Genomic DNA, 17,286 nt, shown 5'->3' on the forward strand with positions numbered 1-17,286 from the left:
AAATATGTATTTCTGAATTATTCACAATATGTAAAAGTTTTGAAAATCATACAGTTGACAAAAAGCAATTTCAAGTAAAAATGTATTCTATGTATACTGTATCATAGCTTGCCAAATGGAAACCGGGTGACCATTTATGGCAAATCTAAAACTAAAACTGTGCTAAAACCTCGTGAGAGCTCAGTTGTAGTCAGATGATAGGTGGTACAATGTTCATATTTTTTTCAGTAGTTCTGCATTTTCTGAAATAATGCCAATTAAAATAAGCATCTAGGTATTTTCAACAACATATCGGCACATGCTGCAATATATATATGTATAGAGATTATTTATCTTTGAGGTTGGTGGAAAAATACATTGGTATATAATTTTAATTGGTATACTTGGATAATATATGGACATAACTGAGGGACTACCACTAGATGCAAGGGTAGAAATCATGTCAGTCTATTGGAGAATTTAACAGATGCAAGAAATCCTTTCCGTACATGTTCAGCACATTCACTATTTTAATGTCTTATAATTGAGCATTACATGGGTGGTGTGATATTCCCATGCACATGCAGATTAGATGATCTTGCAGTGAAGTGTCCCTTTATTTTGCAAAAAACGAGCATGGCAGTTGTGCCAGTTAATATTTAATCCTTCACCTCCTTGCATTTAATTACTGTAAAGACCCCATTCCATTCTCCCAGTTTCTCCATTCCAACTACAGATATTCTGAGTGCAATTTTCTGAGTAGTTTTGATATATCTTTCTTCTTCCTCAACCAGTGATTCATGCTCACTCAAGCTGAAAGGGCCTTTGAGTCACTCCCACTATTTTCCACTCTTCTGTTCTCACTTCTTCTCCTCCTCCCCCCTTTTATGACTAAAGGTAAGGTTTCATGCAGCTTTTCCTTCCACCTCAGAGCTTCTTTATTTCATGAATCACTCTTGATTAATTTATGAAAGCTGGACCTTGATGCCACCACCAAGTTATTCTGCCTTCCCAACAGTTTCCATCATTTTCTCTATGAAAGAAATAAATCTCTATTTGATGTGGTTCTTTCCTATTTACAACACTTCTGTTTTACTCCTGATCATGCCAACAATATTGTTAAAGCACATGTGTATTGGAGCCAAAGGACATGGCTATGAATATTGTTAGGAAGCACAGTATATGTAATATTACATCGGTTACAAACTAAACATTCCATGTCAACTTTTGGATTATTGTTATTTGTCAATAATCTGTATTAGGCAAAACATAATAATAGTGTCATACAGCAGAGAAATGATCTCTTAACTCCATACATCCACACTGACCTTTGGCCTAATAACGTATCTCTTTTGCCCACGTTAAAACTATATCCTTCAATGTCTTGTTATTCAAGGACCTGTCTAAATGTCTCAAGTGTTATGATTGTATCTAATTCCACCATTCCCTCTAGCAATATGTTCAGATATCAACCACACTATGTGAAAACAAACTTGCCTTCAGATGCTCATTAAAACCTCCTTCCACTCACCTTAAACCTATTACCTTTATTTTTGATACTCCGACCAAGAGAAAAATATTTTGAATATCGACCCAAACAATGCCTTATATATTCCAATCAGGTGACCCACTTAGTCTCCTCTGCCACAGTCTATCCAGTCTACCTTCGTACCTTAGTGCTCCATTCCAGAATCCGGCCTGGTGAATTCCTCTGCATCATGACATCATTCTTATAGAGTGGCAAAACGAACTGTACAAGTGTAGCTGAACTGGTGTTTGTAAAGTTGTAGCATAATGTTCCAACTCTTAAATTCTGTGCAAGCAAGCATAGCATGTGATGTTTTCATCACCCTAGCGACCCATACTGTCACCTTCAGGGAACTACGGACTTCAATGCCTAGTCGTTCTCCTCACCAATAGTCCTTAGTGCCCAGCTACTACTGCCTCACTAATTCTCGTGTAATCCACAAACTTGCTAATCATACCTTCTACATTCATAGCCAGATCATTAATATATTTCACAAACAGCAATGGCCATAGCACTGATCCCCCAGTACACAGAGTTCTAATCAGAATATTACTCTTCCACTACTGCCTCTTTACCACCAAGCCAATTCGGGGTCTAAGTGGCCAGCCCACCTTGGATCCCATGCACTTACATTCTGAACCAACCTTCCATGTGTAACCTTATCAAATGCCTTATTAAAGTCCATCTAGACAATATCTGCAGCCAGCCTCATAAATCCCCTTGTTACTTCCTGAAGAAAAAACTATCAAGTTAGTGAGGCAAGAATTCCCTGTTGCTTTGAATTTTCTACAGTAGTTTCCCTATCACCAACATAATACTCTCCAGCCTGTAGTCATTATGCCTGCTAACCTTCCTAAATAAAGGAATGCCATTAGCTATTCTCCAGTATTCTGGTACCTTGCCTGTGATAAACTATGAAGCAAAAATCTCCATTAAGCTCCCTTGTTTCCTATAGCATTGTGTGATGGATCTCATCTGTCCCTGGGGATTATTCCACCCTTATGCATCTCAGGATATCTATACCTCCCCCTTCTTAATAGCTATACAGTACAGACAATTAATGTCATCAAACCTGAACTTTTGATTTCTCCATGCCCTTGTTCTTGGTGGATACAGGTAGCAAGTATTCAATTAGGACCTCACCAACACCCCTCAGCACCATGCACAGATTGTCTCTTTAGTCCCTAAGAGACCATAAGACGTTGGAGCAGAATTAGGCCATTTGGCCCATCGAGTTTGCTCCACCATTCAATCATGGCTGATCTAATTTTCCCCTCCTCAGCCCCACTCCCCAGCCTTCTCCCCATAACCTTTGATTGCCGTGTCCAATCAAGAACCTATCTAGCTCTACCTTAAATACCCCCAACGATCTGGCCTCCACAGCTGACTGCGGTAATAAATTCTACAAATTCACCACCCTCTGGGTAAAGAAATCTCTCTGCATCTCTGTTTTAAATGAATACCCCTGTATCCTGAGGCTTTGCCCTCTTGTCCTAGGCTCCTCCACCATGAGAAGCATCCTTTCCACATCTCCTCTGTCTAGGCCTTTCAACATTCGAAAGGTTTCAATGAGACCCCGCCTCAGCCTTCTAAATTCCAGCAAGTACAGACACAGGGCTACCAAACGTTCCTCATATGATAACCTTTTCATTCCTAGAATTATCCTTGTGAACTTTCTTTGAACCCTCTCCAATGCCAGCACATCTTTTCTTAGATGAGGAGCCCAAAACTGTTCACAATACTCATGTGCCTTGTAAACCCTCAGCGTCACATCCCTGCTCTTCATTCCAGACCTCTGGAAATGAATGCTAACATGGTATTTGCCTTCCTCACCACGAACTCTACCTGCAGGCTAACCTTCAGGGTGTTCTCACAAGGACTCCCAAGTCCCTTTGCATCTCAGATTTTTGGATTTTCTCCCATTTAGAAAATAGTCCGCATATTGATTTCTACTACCAAAGTGCCTGACCATGCATTTTCCAACATTGTATTTCATCTGCCACTTTCTTGCCCATTCTCCAAGTCTGTCTAAGTCCTTCTGCATCCTACCTGTTTCCTCAACACAACTGCCCCTCCACCAATCTTCGTATCATCTACAAACTTGGCACAAAGCCTTCTATTCCATTATCTAAATTATTGATATACAGCATAAAAAGAAGCAGTCCCAACAGTGATCCCTGCGGAACACCACTAGTTACTGGCAGCCAACCGGAAAAGGGTCCTTTTATTCCCACTCACTGCCTCCTAGCAATCAGCTAATGCTCTAATCATGCCAGTAACTTTCCTGAAATACCATGGGCTCTTAATCTGGTAAGCAGCCTCGTGTGTCACCTTGTCAAAGGCCTTCTGAAAGTCCAAATATACAACATCCACTGCATCCCCTTTATTTATCCTATATGTAATCTTCTCAAACAATTCCAACAGGCATGATTTTCTGTTAAGGAAACCATTTTGACTTTGTCCTGTCTTCACCTGTGACACCAAGTATTCTATAACCTCATCCTTAACAACTGACTGCAATATCTTACTAACCATTGAGATCAGGCTAACTGGTCTATAATTTCCTTTCTGCTGCCTTTCTCCTTTTTTAAAGAGTGGAGTGACATTTGCAATTTTCTAGTCCTCTGTCACCATGCCAGAGTCCAATGATTTTTGAAAGTTCATTTCTAATGCCTCGACAAACTGTACCACTACCACTTTCAGAACCCTAGGGTGCAGTTCATCTGGTCCGGGTGACTTATGTACCTTTAGGTCTTTCAGCTTCTTGAGCTCCTTCTCCCTTGTAATTGTAACTGCACTCACTTCTCTTCGCTTGCATCCTTCAACATCTGGCACACTACTAATGTCTTCCACAGTGAAGATTAATGCAAAATACTCATTTAGTTCATCAGCTATCTCCTTGTCCCTGATTATTATTTCTCCGGTCTCATTTTCTAGCAGTCCTGTATCCGCTCTCATTTTTTTTTTATTTTTTACATACTTGAAAAAGCTCTAACTATCCACTTTGAAATTGTTTGCCAGCTTGCTTTCATATTTCATCTTTTTCCTCCAAATGATTCTTCTAGTTTCTCTCTGTAGGGTTTTAAAAGCTTCCCAACCCTCTGTCTTCCCACTAATTTTTGCTTTGTTGTATGTCCTCTCTTTTGTTTTCACATTAGCTTTGACATCCCTTGTCAGCCATGGTTGTACTATTTTGCCATTTAAATATTTCTCTCTTTTTGGAATACAGTACATCTATTCTGCACCTTCCTCATTTTTCTCAGAAACTCACGCCATACTGCTCTGCTGTCATCCCTGCCAGCATCTCCTTCCAATTTACTTTGGCCAAGTCCTCTCTCATACCACTGTAATTTCCTTTACTCCACTGAAATACTGCTACATCAGACTTTACTTTCTCTCTATGAAATTTCAAGTTAAACTCAATCGTATTGTGATCATTACTTCCCAAGGGATCTTTTACTTTAAGCTCCCTAATGACCTCTGGTTCATTACATAGCACCCAATCCAGATTAGCTGATCCTCTAGTAGGCTCAATGACAAACTGCTCTAAAAAGCCATCTCATAGACATTCAACAAACTCACTCTCTTGGGATCCATTTCCATCCTGACTTTCCCAATCGACCTGCAGGTTGAAATCTCCCATGACTAGCATAACATTGCCCTTTTGACATGCCTTTTCTATTTCCTGTTGCAATCTGTGGTCTATATCTCAGTTAGTGTTGGGAGGCCTGCATATAACTACCATCAGGGTCCTTTTACCCTTGCAGTTTCTTAACTCAATCCACAAGGATTAAACACCTTCTCATCTATTTGATGCCATTCTTTACCAGCAAAGCCAGGTCACCTCCTCTGCCGACCTTCCTGTCCCTCCGATACAAGGTGTAACCTTGGACATTCAGCTCCCAACTACAACCATCATTCACACACGATTCAGTGATGACCACAACATCGTACCCAACAATCTGTAAAAGTGCAACAAGTTCATCCCAACTCTCTGCCAAATTAGTTTATACCCTATCCAACAGCTCTAACAAATCTGCCCACGGGAATATTGTTTCCTCTCGGATTCAGGTGCAACCTGTCATTTTTGAATGGGGTCATACCTCCCCCAGAAGAGATTCCAATTATCCAAGAACTGAAGCCCTGCCCCCTGCACCAGCTTCTCAGCCACACATTCATTTGCCAATTCATCCTGTTTCTACCCTCACTGGCACGTGACATAGGCAGCAATCCAGAAATTACTGCCCTGGTGGTCCTGCTTCTCAGCTTTCTGCCTGGCTCTCTAAATTCTCTCTTCAGGAGCTCATTGCTTTTCCTTCCTATGTCATTGGTACCAATATGTATCAAGACATCCAGCTGCTCTCCCCCCTCCCCCTCCAATATGCTGTGGATGAGAGCCAAGACATCCCTGACCCTGGCACCTGAGAAGCAACATACTATTCGGGTGTCCCGTTCGCATCCACGGAATCTCCTGTCTGTTCCTCTGACTATTGAATTCCCTGTCACGACCGCTCCCCTCTTCTCCCTCTTCCCCTTCTGCACCATGTACCTATGCTCGGTCCAGTAACCTGGTCACCATGGCATTCCTCTGGAAAGTCATCCCCCAGAACAGCGGTATACTTATTATTGAGGGGAATGGCAACAGGGGTGCTCTGTGCTAACTGCCTATTCACATTTCCATTTCTCCTGATAGTCACCCAGCTTCTCGCCTCCTGCAACTTCGGGGTGACTACTTCCCAGTAACTCTGAGCAATTATCTCCTCACTCTCCTGTACGAGCCAAAGGTCAGTCAGGTCAGGCAGCATCTATGGAAAAGGGTATAGTCGATGTTTCGGGGCGAGACCTTTCATCAGGACTAGAGAAATAAAGATTTGAGGAGTCCGATTTAGAAGTTGGAGGGGAGGAAGAAACACAAGATGATAGGTGAAATCGGGAGGGGGAAAGGGTGAAGTAAAGAGCAGGGAAGTTGACTGTTGAAAGAGATACAGGGCTGGAGAAGGGGGAATCTGATAGGAGAGGACAGAAGGCCATGGAAGACAGAAAAGGGGGGGGGAGCACCAGAGGGAGGTGATGGGCAGGTAAGCAGAAAAGGTGAGAGAAGGAAATGGGAATGGGGAATGGTGAAGGAGGGTTTTGATGTTCATGCCATCAGGATGGAGGCTGCTCATACGGAATATAAGGTATTGCTCCTGCAATCTGAGCATGGCCTCATCATGACAGTGGACGAGGCCATGGATTGTCACCTCGGAATGGGAATTAAAATGGGTGGCCACTGGGAGGTCCCTCTTTTTCTGGCAGACGGAGTGTAAGTGCTCATCGAAGCAGTCTCCCAATCTAAACCAAGACTCACCGATATGCAGGAGGCCACACTGGATTAACAGAGCGTAGATGCTCGGCAAAGGGGTCTCCTAAGCTAAATCTCTGCTGCATCTGCTCTCAGGATGACACTTTTCATTCCCGAATGAAGGAGGTGTCCTCCTCCTTGTAAGGAAGGGGTTTCCCTTCATCCACCATCAACGCTCTCCTCAACCATATCTCGTCCATTTTGAACACATCTGCCCTCATCCCATCCCCCTACTGCTACACCACCAAGGATAGGCTTCCTCTTGTCCTCACCTACCACCCCACCAGCCTCCGTGTCCAGCATATAATTCTTCATAACTTCTGCCATCTCCAAAAGGATCCTACCACCAAGCACATCTCTCTCCCAACCACCCAGCTTTCTGCTTTCCGCAGGGATTGTTCCCCGTGCGACTCCCTTGTCTATTCGTCCCTCTCCACTGATCTCCCTCCTGGTACTTATCCTTGTAAGTAGAACAAATGCTACACCTGCCACTACACCTCCTTCCTCACTATCTTTCAGGGGTCCAAACAGTCCTTCCAGATGAGAGGACACTTTACCTGTGAGTCTGTTGGGGTCATCTACTGTATCCGCTGCTCCGGTGTGTCCTCCTGTGTATCAGTGAGACCCGACGTAGATTGTGACTGTGCTTCACTCACTCCATCTGCCAGAAAATGCGGGACCTCCCAGTGGCCACCCATTTTAATTCCACTTCCCATTCCCATTCCAACATGTCAGTCCATGGCCTCCTCTACTGTCATAATGAGGCCGCAGTCAGGTTGTAGAAGCAATACCTTATATTCCGTATGAGTAGCCTTCATCGATTTCTCAAATTTCTGGTAATGAGCTGCCCCCTCCCATTCCCCATTCCCATTTTCTTCTCTCACCTTTTCTGCTTATCTGCCCATCACCTCGCTCTGGTGCTCCTCCCCCTATTCCTTTCTTCCATGGCCTTCTGTCCTCTCCTATCAGATTCCCCCTTCTTCAGCCCTGTATCTCTTTCACCAGTCAATTTCCCAGCTCTTTACCTCACACCCCCTCTGGATTCCACCTATCATCTTGTGTTTCTTCCTCCCCTCCACCTGCTTCTAACTCTGACTCCTTAAAGCTTTTTTTCTCCAGTCCTGATGGAGGGTCTTGGCCTGAAACGTTGACTGTACTCTTTTCCATAGATGCTGCCTGACCTGCTAGGTTGCATGAACGTCCTGGAGATGATTACTGTCTATTAGTAAATGAGAATAAAATCACAAGCCATTGACTGGAAAGATGTCAATTTTATGTGATTTTAAATGCTCACTGAGTGCTTATCCAAGTAATTAAACACCACTTTTCAACAAGTTAAGAACTATTTCCAGGCCATTTAGAACAGGGATAAAGAGAAGTTTCAACATCAAGAGTGTGACAAGCCTTTGATGTTCCTTATCCCAAAGGGATGTGGAGGTTCTGTCATTCATCGTAAATTTTAATGATTTCTGGCCATTGAGGAAATCAAACTACACAGTATGAGAGTAGTGTTGAAAAATGGCATTCAGGTGGAAAGTCAACCATGGCTTGATGAATGGCAGAGCAGGCTCAAAAAGCCAAAGGACAATTGTTCTTATTTCTTACACCTTGGAGACATCAATACAAATCTAGGATAGCAGATGGGGGTTTTAGATTCAGTTAATTAAATAAGTAAGTCACAATAAACAAAAACAAATAAGAGTAATTGGAGAACCCAAATAAAACAAAATTGATGAAGGTAGAGCAGTTGGATGTGGTGTACATGGATTGTACTAAGGCATTGAACAAGATTCCTTGTGGAAAACTCATCCAGAAGGTATACGCCATGGGATCCGTGGAAACTTGGCTGTGTGGAATTAGCTAGCCTACAGAAGGCAGAAGGGTGGTAGTAGATGGAGTGAATTCTGTCTGGAAGTTAGTGAACAATAACTTCACAGTTATCTGTTCTGGAATCCCTGCTCTTTGGGATTTTTTTTATATAAATGTCTTGGATGACGAAGTAGAAGGTTGGGTTAGTAAGTTTGCAGAAGGTTAGTGGTGTTATGGGTAGTGCAGAAGGTTGTTGTAGGTTACAAGAGGACATAGCCAGGATGCAGAGCTGGGCTGAGTAGCTGCAGATGGAATTCCGTCTGGAGAAGTGTGAAGTGATACACTTTGAAAGATCAAACTTGAAGGCTAAGTATAAGGTTAATAGCAGGATTCTAAGCAGTGTGCAAGAATATAGGGACCTATGAACAACATACATAGATCCCACAAAGTTGTCACGCAAGTTGTTATAGTGGTCAAGGAGGTCTTCATTAGTTCAGATATTGGGTTTAAAAGACGTGAGGTAATGTTGCTGCACTATAAAAATCTTGTTAAACAACAAATGGAGTATTGTGTTCAGTTCTGGTCAGCTGATTATGTATGTGGAAGCATTAGAAAGGATGCCGAGGAGATTTACCAGAATACTGTCTGGATTTAAGAGCATTTTATACAAGGAAAGGTTGAGCAAGCTTGGACTTCTTTCTTTGGAGCAAAGGAAGGTGAGAGGCAAATTGATAAAGGTGTATTAGATTATAAGAAACACAGATAGAGTAGACAGCCAGTGCTTTTTTACAAGAGCGGCGATGGCTCATACCAGGGGGTGCGAGTTACCTGAAACTGAAAATTACATCATTATGTTGGCCAAAGGATAAAACTTCGGAGATGTTGACACCCAGGAACCTGAAGCTGCTACCCTTTCCATTACTGACTCCTTGATGAAAACTGCTATGTGTTCTCCTGATTTCAATTTCCTGAAGTCTGCAGTCAATTCCTTGGCCTTACTGACATTGAGTGCAAGATTTTGGTGTGACACCACTCAGGCAAGAGAATGGAGTTAAGAGGAATAATAAATCAGCCATAATGGAATGGTGGAGAAGACTTGATGGGCTGAATGGCCTAATCTTGCTCTTATGTCTTACGGTTTATGGTCACTCAACCATCTGAGCTATCTCACTCCTGTACGCCTCCTCGTCACTATCTGAGATCCTACCAACAACTGTTGTGTCATAGGCAAATTCATAGATAGCGCTTGAGCTGGGCCTAGCCACTCAGTCATGGGTGTAGTGAGAGGAGAGCAATGCGCTAAGCACACATTCTTGAGGTGCACCTGTGTTGATTTACAGCAAGGTGAAAATATTATTTCCAATCTGTACTGACTGTGATCTCCCAATGAGGAAATCAAGGATCCATTTGCAGAGGGAGGTACAGAAGCCCAGGTTTTGAAGCTTGCTGGTTAGTACTGAGGAGATGATGGTGTTGAATGCTGAGCTGTAATCAATAGACAGCAGCCTGACGTGGGTACTGTTGTTGTCCAGGTGTTCCAAGATGTTACATTACATATTGCAATACATTATTAATGAATATTCTTGACAACATTGCATTACTTATCCTGGTTCTAGGTAATGGGAATCCAAGTTCTACGTACTTTGATAAAATGTATATGATTTTTGTCTTCTAGGCTACAGTTCAGCACTGCACCCTTTTCAATTACTGCGGCTCTTCAATGGTGGCACTTTCAACATTAATTACAACAGGAAGTATAAGCCTATTAAATTTACTGTGCCCCCCTCAACCAGGAAGGTTTGTATTTAACTGTGGTGATATGTGTCAGCTGTATGTAAATATGGTATCTAGTCAGATTTATTAACTCAAATGTTTGGAGTACTTTAACTAAGTGACCTCTTTCTCATTGTTATACTCAATAGCTCAATGATAAATCATTTTGTTTCATTTCTGTTGTATTAAAATAAGAACTGTTATGTAAACTTGTGACTTTGTTGTGAAAGGGGTGGGATGCCCAGTAACCCAGTAGCTCATAATAACCCAAACATTTGTGCCGTGCGCCTGTCAGAGCATTTAAAGCAAATACCCATTAGCATAACATTCAGGTTTTCCAATCAAGAAGCGTAAACAGGCACAAATCTCACTTCTTGAACGTTCCATTCGTGCAAGCTGATACACTTGCAGAGAGGGAGAGAGAACACATGTCATCCTTATACTATGCTTGCTTCTCCTCAATCATTCTCAATATATGCTGTCCATCTATGTATCAACATATCCTGTAGCTCCGTTATAACTTATAGCAGAGTCACATTTTCCCTCCTTCCAATGGTCGACCATAAAGCAGTCAGAAGAGATGGAGATCAGACATGGAGGTTCAACAATGTACAGCAAATAGGTGTTTAAAGCACTGTAACTAAGTGAAGTCTTGACGTGTCTTTCCCAGAATTAAATGTCAGTTCTCTGTGGCATACAACAGTCACAAGTTGACATTGTCAAGAATGAGTAAAATATGATCTTTGTACAAAAAGCATTCTCACTTTGCATTGATATATTTCATCTCCCATAAGGTTTTTACGCTCCTAAGGAAGGTAATCCGACAGAATGATGCGACCCAAGTGCGACTCTTGCATGTAGTTGTTTATGGATATTTTGGTGGAACCTGTGTGAACTATCCAATAGTAAACAAGTTGTAGCCATTTTAGGCAACAATGGGCATCAATATTGGCACATTGCTTTCTACTTCATTCACCATTACATGCCCTTTCTACATTTATTAATGTCTTATTTAAGTATGCCATATATTTGATGCTATAGAGTCTTTGATTTGTGCAGCACAGAAAGAAACCTTTTGGCCAAACCTGTCCATGCTAGCCTAGGTGCCTACCTGAGTTACTTCCATTTTTGCCTGAATTTGCCCATATCCTCTAAACTTTCCTATCCTTGTACCTGTCCGAATGCCTGTTCAATTTTGTAATTGTATCCATCTGAACCACTTCCTGACAACTTGTTCCTTATGCACATCACCCTTTGTGTAAAAAACAAATCCCCAGTCACCTTAAACCCATGTCCTCTTGTTTTAGACTCCCTTTATCTTGCAAAAAGACAGTGACCACCTCTCCTATCAATACACCACATGATTTTAAAAACCTAGACATAGTCACCTGTCTACCCCCGTTGCCGCAGGGAGAACCGTCCCAAGCTACAGTAAACACAAGGAAATCTGCAGATGCTGGAATTTCAGGCAACACACATAAAAGTTGCTGGTGAACGCAGCAGGCCAGGCAGCATCTCTAGAAAAGGGTACAGTCGATGTTTCGGGCCGAGACCCTTCGTCAGGACTAACTGAAAGAAGAGCTAGTAAGAGATTTGAAAGTGGGAGGGGGAAGGGGAGATCCAAAATGATAGGAGAAGACAGGAGGGGGAGGGATGGAGCCAAGAGCTGGACAGGTGATTGGCAAAAGGGATATGAGAGGATCATGGGACGGGAGGCCTAGGGAGGTCATGGGACGGGAGGCCTACGGAGTATCATGAGACGGGAGGGACACCTCCCTCCCCTTTTCTAGATCTTTCTGTCCCTATCTTTGGAGACAGCTTATCTACTGATGTCTACTATAAGCCTACGGACTCTCACAGCTATCTGGACTATTCCTCCTCTCACCCTGTCTCTTGCAAAAATGCCATCCCCTCTCGCAATTCCTCCATCTCCGCCGCATCTGCTCTCAGGATGAGGCTTTTCATTCCAGGACGAAGGAGGTGTCCTCCTTATTTAAAGAAAGGGGCTTCCCTTCCTCCACCATCAACTCTGCTCTCAAATGCATCTCTTCCATTTCACGCACATCTGCTCTCACCCCATCGTCCCGCCACCCCACTAGGAATAGGGTTCCCCTGGTCCTCACCTACGACCCCACCAGCCTCCGGGTCCAACATATAATTCTCTGTAACTTCCGCCACCTCCAACGGGATCCCACCACTAAGCACATCTCTCCCTCCGCTCCCCCCCCCCGCTTTCCGCAGCGATCGCTCCCTACGCGACTCCCTTGTCCATTTGTCCCCCCCATCCCTCCCCACCGATCTCCCTCCTGGCACTTATCCTTCTAAGCAGAACAAGTGCTACACATGCCTTTACACTTCCTACCTCACTACCATTCAAGGCCCCAGAAAGTCCTTCCAGGTGAGGCGACACTTCACCTGTGAGTCGGCTGGGGTGATATACTGCGTCCAGTGCTCCCGATGTGGCCTTCTATATATACGCGAGACCATTTCGCTGAACACCTACGCTGTATCTGCCAGAGAAAGCAGGATCTCCCAGTGGCCACACAGTGGTCAAGATGAAGCCACACTCAGGTTGGAGGAACAACACCTCATATTCCGTCTGGGTAGCCTCCAACCTAATGGCATAAACATTGACTTCTCTAATTCCGTTAATGCCCCTCCTCCCCCTCGTACCCCATCCGTTATTTATTATATATATATTCTTTTTCTCTCTCTCCTTTTTCTCCCTCTGTCCCTCTCACTATACTCCTTGCCCATCCTCTGGGCTTCACCCCTCCCCCTTTCTTTCTCCCTAGGCCTCCTGTCCCATGATCCTCTCATATCCCTTTTGCCAATCACATGTCCAGCTCTTGGCTCCATCCCTCCCACTCCTGTCTTCTCCTATCATTTTGGATCTCTCCCTCCCCCTCCCACTTTCAAATCTCTTACTAGCTCTTCTTTCAATTAGTCCTGACAAAGGGTCTCAGCCCAAAACATCGACTGTACCTCTTGCTAGAGATGCTGCCTGGCCTGCTGCGTTCAGCAGCAACTTTTATGTGTGTTGCTCCAAGCTACAGTAACTAGTTTCTGTTCAATACTAAAGCTCTCCAGTCTCACTGCATCCTTGTGAATCTTTTCTACAGCCTTTTGACCTTATCCTTCGTAAAGTATGGCAATCAGAACTGCAGAGAATACTTCAAATACGGTCTAACTAATGTCTTGTGCAGCTGGAATTATTGTTTTGATTTTGAATTCCATGCTCTTTCTGTATAAGAATGGTTCCAAGATTGATTGTTGTGGAAGACTGTTTTCCACTCTTTGTCCATCTACCTTTTACCCTACGCTGTTTTCTGTAGCCAGATTACTGAAAGAACCATTTTGCATTTGTATGGCACTTTTCTCAACATGAGACAGAAACAGCAATGAGTGAGTATCTTGATAATCTGTTTATTGTTGATTTAGTGATGTACGTCTTGAAATGGTACCATGGGATATTTTACATCCATCTGAGAAGGCAGAGTAGCCTTTAGAATTTTTTTCAAAAGACACAACCTTCACTAACGCAGTATTATCTCAGAACCACAGTAGAGTGCTGTAGCTTTTAATCTGTAGTTTAATGATTTTATATTCATCATGTTGAGTCTGACTTTAGAGCCACTTTCCTTAATGGTTTGTTTTGTTTGCCCGCTTCATTTCACTTTTATTTTGGATTAGTATCTCCTCTAAATGAGAAACATGCTAAAATATGCAGGAAAGCTGGAGCTATGGACGAATATTGCCAACCATTGAAATCTTTGCAGCAAATCATTTGCATGAAGTAGGTATACTTGTGACAATGTGGGCTCTTACTTATTCTTGTATACGTGTACTGTTCTGGGCACTGCACTACATTCGGAAAATAAATTGGGAAACTACTTCAGACAAAAGTAAAGAGTGAAGATCTCTCCCAGTCAATGCTAACTCAACACATCAATGCATTTTTGGGAGCCAATAGTATCCAGTCTTGATGGAATGCATGTACCCTTATTTTCATATCTTGCTGCATCCTCTCTATATTCATAGATTGTTTTTTTAAGTTATAGAAAAAATGAGGGAATTCCAAAGCGTTCCATTGTTTTTGCTTGTATATACCATTAAGAATGGGTCTTCTCACCTAAGCAAGAAGGTTAAGAATAATTAAATCAGGCTTTTGTTTCATTTGTTCCATCCCAAAATTCTAGCGTCAACACTGAACTGAATAACAGCCCTTTCTGAGTTCACATATTCATCGGGCAAGACTTAGACAAGAACAAAATAAACAGAACAAAATAAGGATACACAATTTCAAAATTAGATGGAGTTATTAATTTTTAAAGAAATATATTATTAATTATGTAGTTCTGTTCCCATAGCTGGGGTAATTTTCACTCTTGGTGTGGTATAAAATTGGTAATAATGGATTACCACAGTCCGCCTGAGCAAGTAATTGCTCAAAGCAGCTCATTGACTACTGCCTTTTTTACTACACATACCCATTGTTTAAATTTCTTTCTTGTTAATTTTCTATATTCATTTTACAAGTAAAAATAAGTTAACAGCATAATAAATTTTATTCGGCAGCATTTACTTCACTTCAATTAACCAGTGATGTAGCAGTCAAAGGTTGATTGTCATACTCCCTCACAAAGTTGTCACCACCAATAAAATATATTAAGTAATAAATTGATATAAGCTCATTTCAACAAAGACGTGAGGTGGGCTAAGAGCTAATGATTAATACTTGGTGATATAGATTTCAGTTCTGCAGCTCTCAATAATTACAAAAAAATTAACCTATTAATTGCCTAATTTTACTGATTTTAGAGATGCTTCTTCAGAGAAAGCCTTCGTATTTTATTATCATTTTTATTTCTCCACTTTAGCCATTTTTAATATCAAAAATGTCTTTAAATTTGTGATTGCTTCTCTCAGGATGTGATATTTTATAGAATTCAATATGAACAGATACAGTGGCTAAGAATATATTATTAATTCACACATTGAACCCGTTATTCCCATATTGGAGGATTAGATGTTGTGGTTTGAATTACCCTTAACCTAGCCTGTGTTGCAAAAGCTTCTCATGGGAACCCTCCATTCACACTTTGCGGTAGAGCCTACAGTTTCCTTTCTGCTGCCTCTCTACCTTCTTGAAGAGTAGAGTGACACTTGCAATTTTCCAGTCTTCCGGAACCATTCCAGCATCTAGTGATTCTTGAAAGATCATTACTAATCCCTCTATGATCTCTTCAGCCAACTCTTTCGGAACTCTGGTGGGTGCACCATCTGGTCTAGGTGACTTACCTACCTTCAGACTTTTCAGTTTCCCAAGAACCTTCTCTCTAGTTATGGCAACTTTACACACTTCATGTTCCCTGACTCCTGGAACTTCCACCATACTACTAGTGTCTTCCACAGTGAATACTAATGCAAAATACTTATTCAGTTATGCCTCCATTTCGTTGTCTCCGTTTTCTAACTCTCCAGTGTTGTTTCCCAATGGTCCAATATCCCTCTCACCCCTCTTTCACACTTTATGTATCTGAAGACTCTTTTGGAATCCTCTTTAATATTATTGGCTCTCTGACTGTCATATTCCATCTTTACCTTAATGTTTTTTTTAGCTGCATTATGTTTAATTTTTAAAGCTTCCCAACCCTCTAACATGCCCTCCCTTTGGCTTTTATGTTAGCTTTGACTTCTCTTGTTAGCCATGGTGGTGTCAATCTTTCCTTTAGAATACTTCTTCCTCTTTTGGATGTATGATCTTGTGCCTTCCGTATTGCTTCCAGAAATTCCAGCCATTGCTGCTCTGCCATCATCCCTGCCAGTGTTCTTTTCCAATCAATTCTAGCAACTCCCCTCTCATGCCACTGTAATTCCCTTTATTCCACTGTTGTAGTGATACACCTGATGCTAGCTGCTGCTTTTCAAATTTCAGGCTGAATTCAATCATATTATGATCACTTTTCCCTGAAGGCTATTTTACCTTAAGCTCTCAAATCAATTCTGGTTCATTGCACAATACCCAATCCAGAATAGCTGATCCTCTGGTGGGCTCAACCATGAGCTGCTCTAAAAGCCATCTCATTGGCACTGTAGAAATTCCCCCTCCTGTAATCCAGCACTAACCTGATTTTCCCAATCTACCTGCATATTGAAATCTCCTATGACTATTGTAACACTGCTGTTTTGACATGCATTTTCTATCTTCCATTGTAATTTGTAGACCACATCCTTACTACTGTTTGGGGGTCTGTATGCTACTCCCATCAAGGTCTTTTTACCCTTGCAGTGTCTTAGCTCTATCCACAACAATTCAACATCTTATGTCACCTCTTTCTAATGATTTGATTTCATTTTTTCATTCTCTTTCACAAAGAGGATGTTCAATCTGCACATGCAGCAGAGGTAAAGCAGCAGCTTTGCTAATGCCATCAATGCACTCTGTGTTTCCACACTGCTGTGCACTTATGCAGAAGCTTGAAGAGTACTGACACAACTTGCAGCTAGCCAGCATTTCTGTACAGAACTGCTAGCTAATTGTCAGATGTAGCTTGCTTAATACAAGAGAAGCTCTGGGTGACTGCAGTCGTGCACCAGGAGTGTACTGGATTCATAAATGGGATAAAATATATGGTTTGTTTTCATAAATAAGAGATTTCAGTACTAAGTGGTCACTCAGCATCCAAATGGATTCAATGCTTGATCACCTATGTTGAGGTTAGTTTATAGCTGTAAGAATAGTTGCATTTTAATAAAACAACTGTCTACCTTTTAAAATAATCTTGCATCTGCTATGAAAGATATGAATAGCTTTCTTGGCCCAATCTCCCTTTCATCTACAAATCCAAGT

The 17,286-nt window shown here is 42.0% G+C and overlaps 1 protein-coding gene across 1 annotated transcript in view; it reads left to right on the plus strand.

Moving 5' to 3' along the window:
* Positions 1-17,286, plus strand: part of LOC140195309 (uncharacterized) — a 193,964-nt gene that overhangs the window by 146,413 nt on the left and 30,265 nt on the right. The window contains exon 9 of the mRNA XM_072253416.1: positions 10,336-10,457. Coding sequence (XP_072109517.1) covers positions 10,336-10,457 — 122 coding nt within the window. The remainder of the gene's footprint in view (positions 1-10,335; positions 10,458-17,286) is intronic.

This window comes from Mobula birostris, chromosome 3 (genome assembly GCF_030028105.1).
Source record: "Mobula birostris isolate sMobBir1 chromosome 3, sMobBir1.hap1, whole genome shotgun sequence".
Taxonomy (NCBI): Eukaryota; Metazoa; Chordata; class Chondrichthyes; order Myliobatiformes; family Myliobatidae; genus Mobula; species Mobula birostris.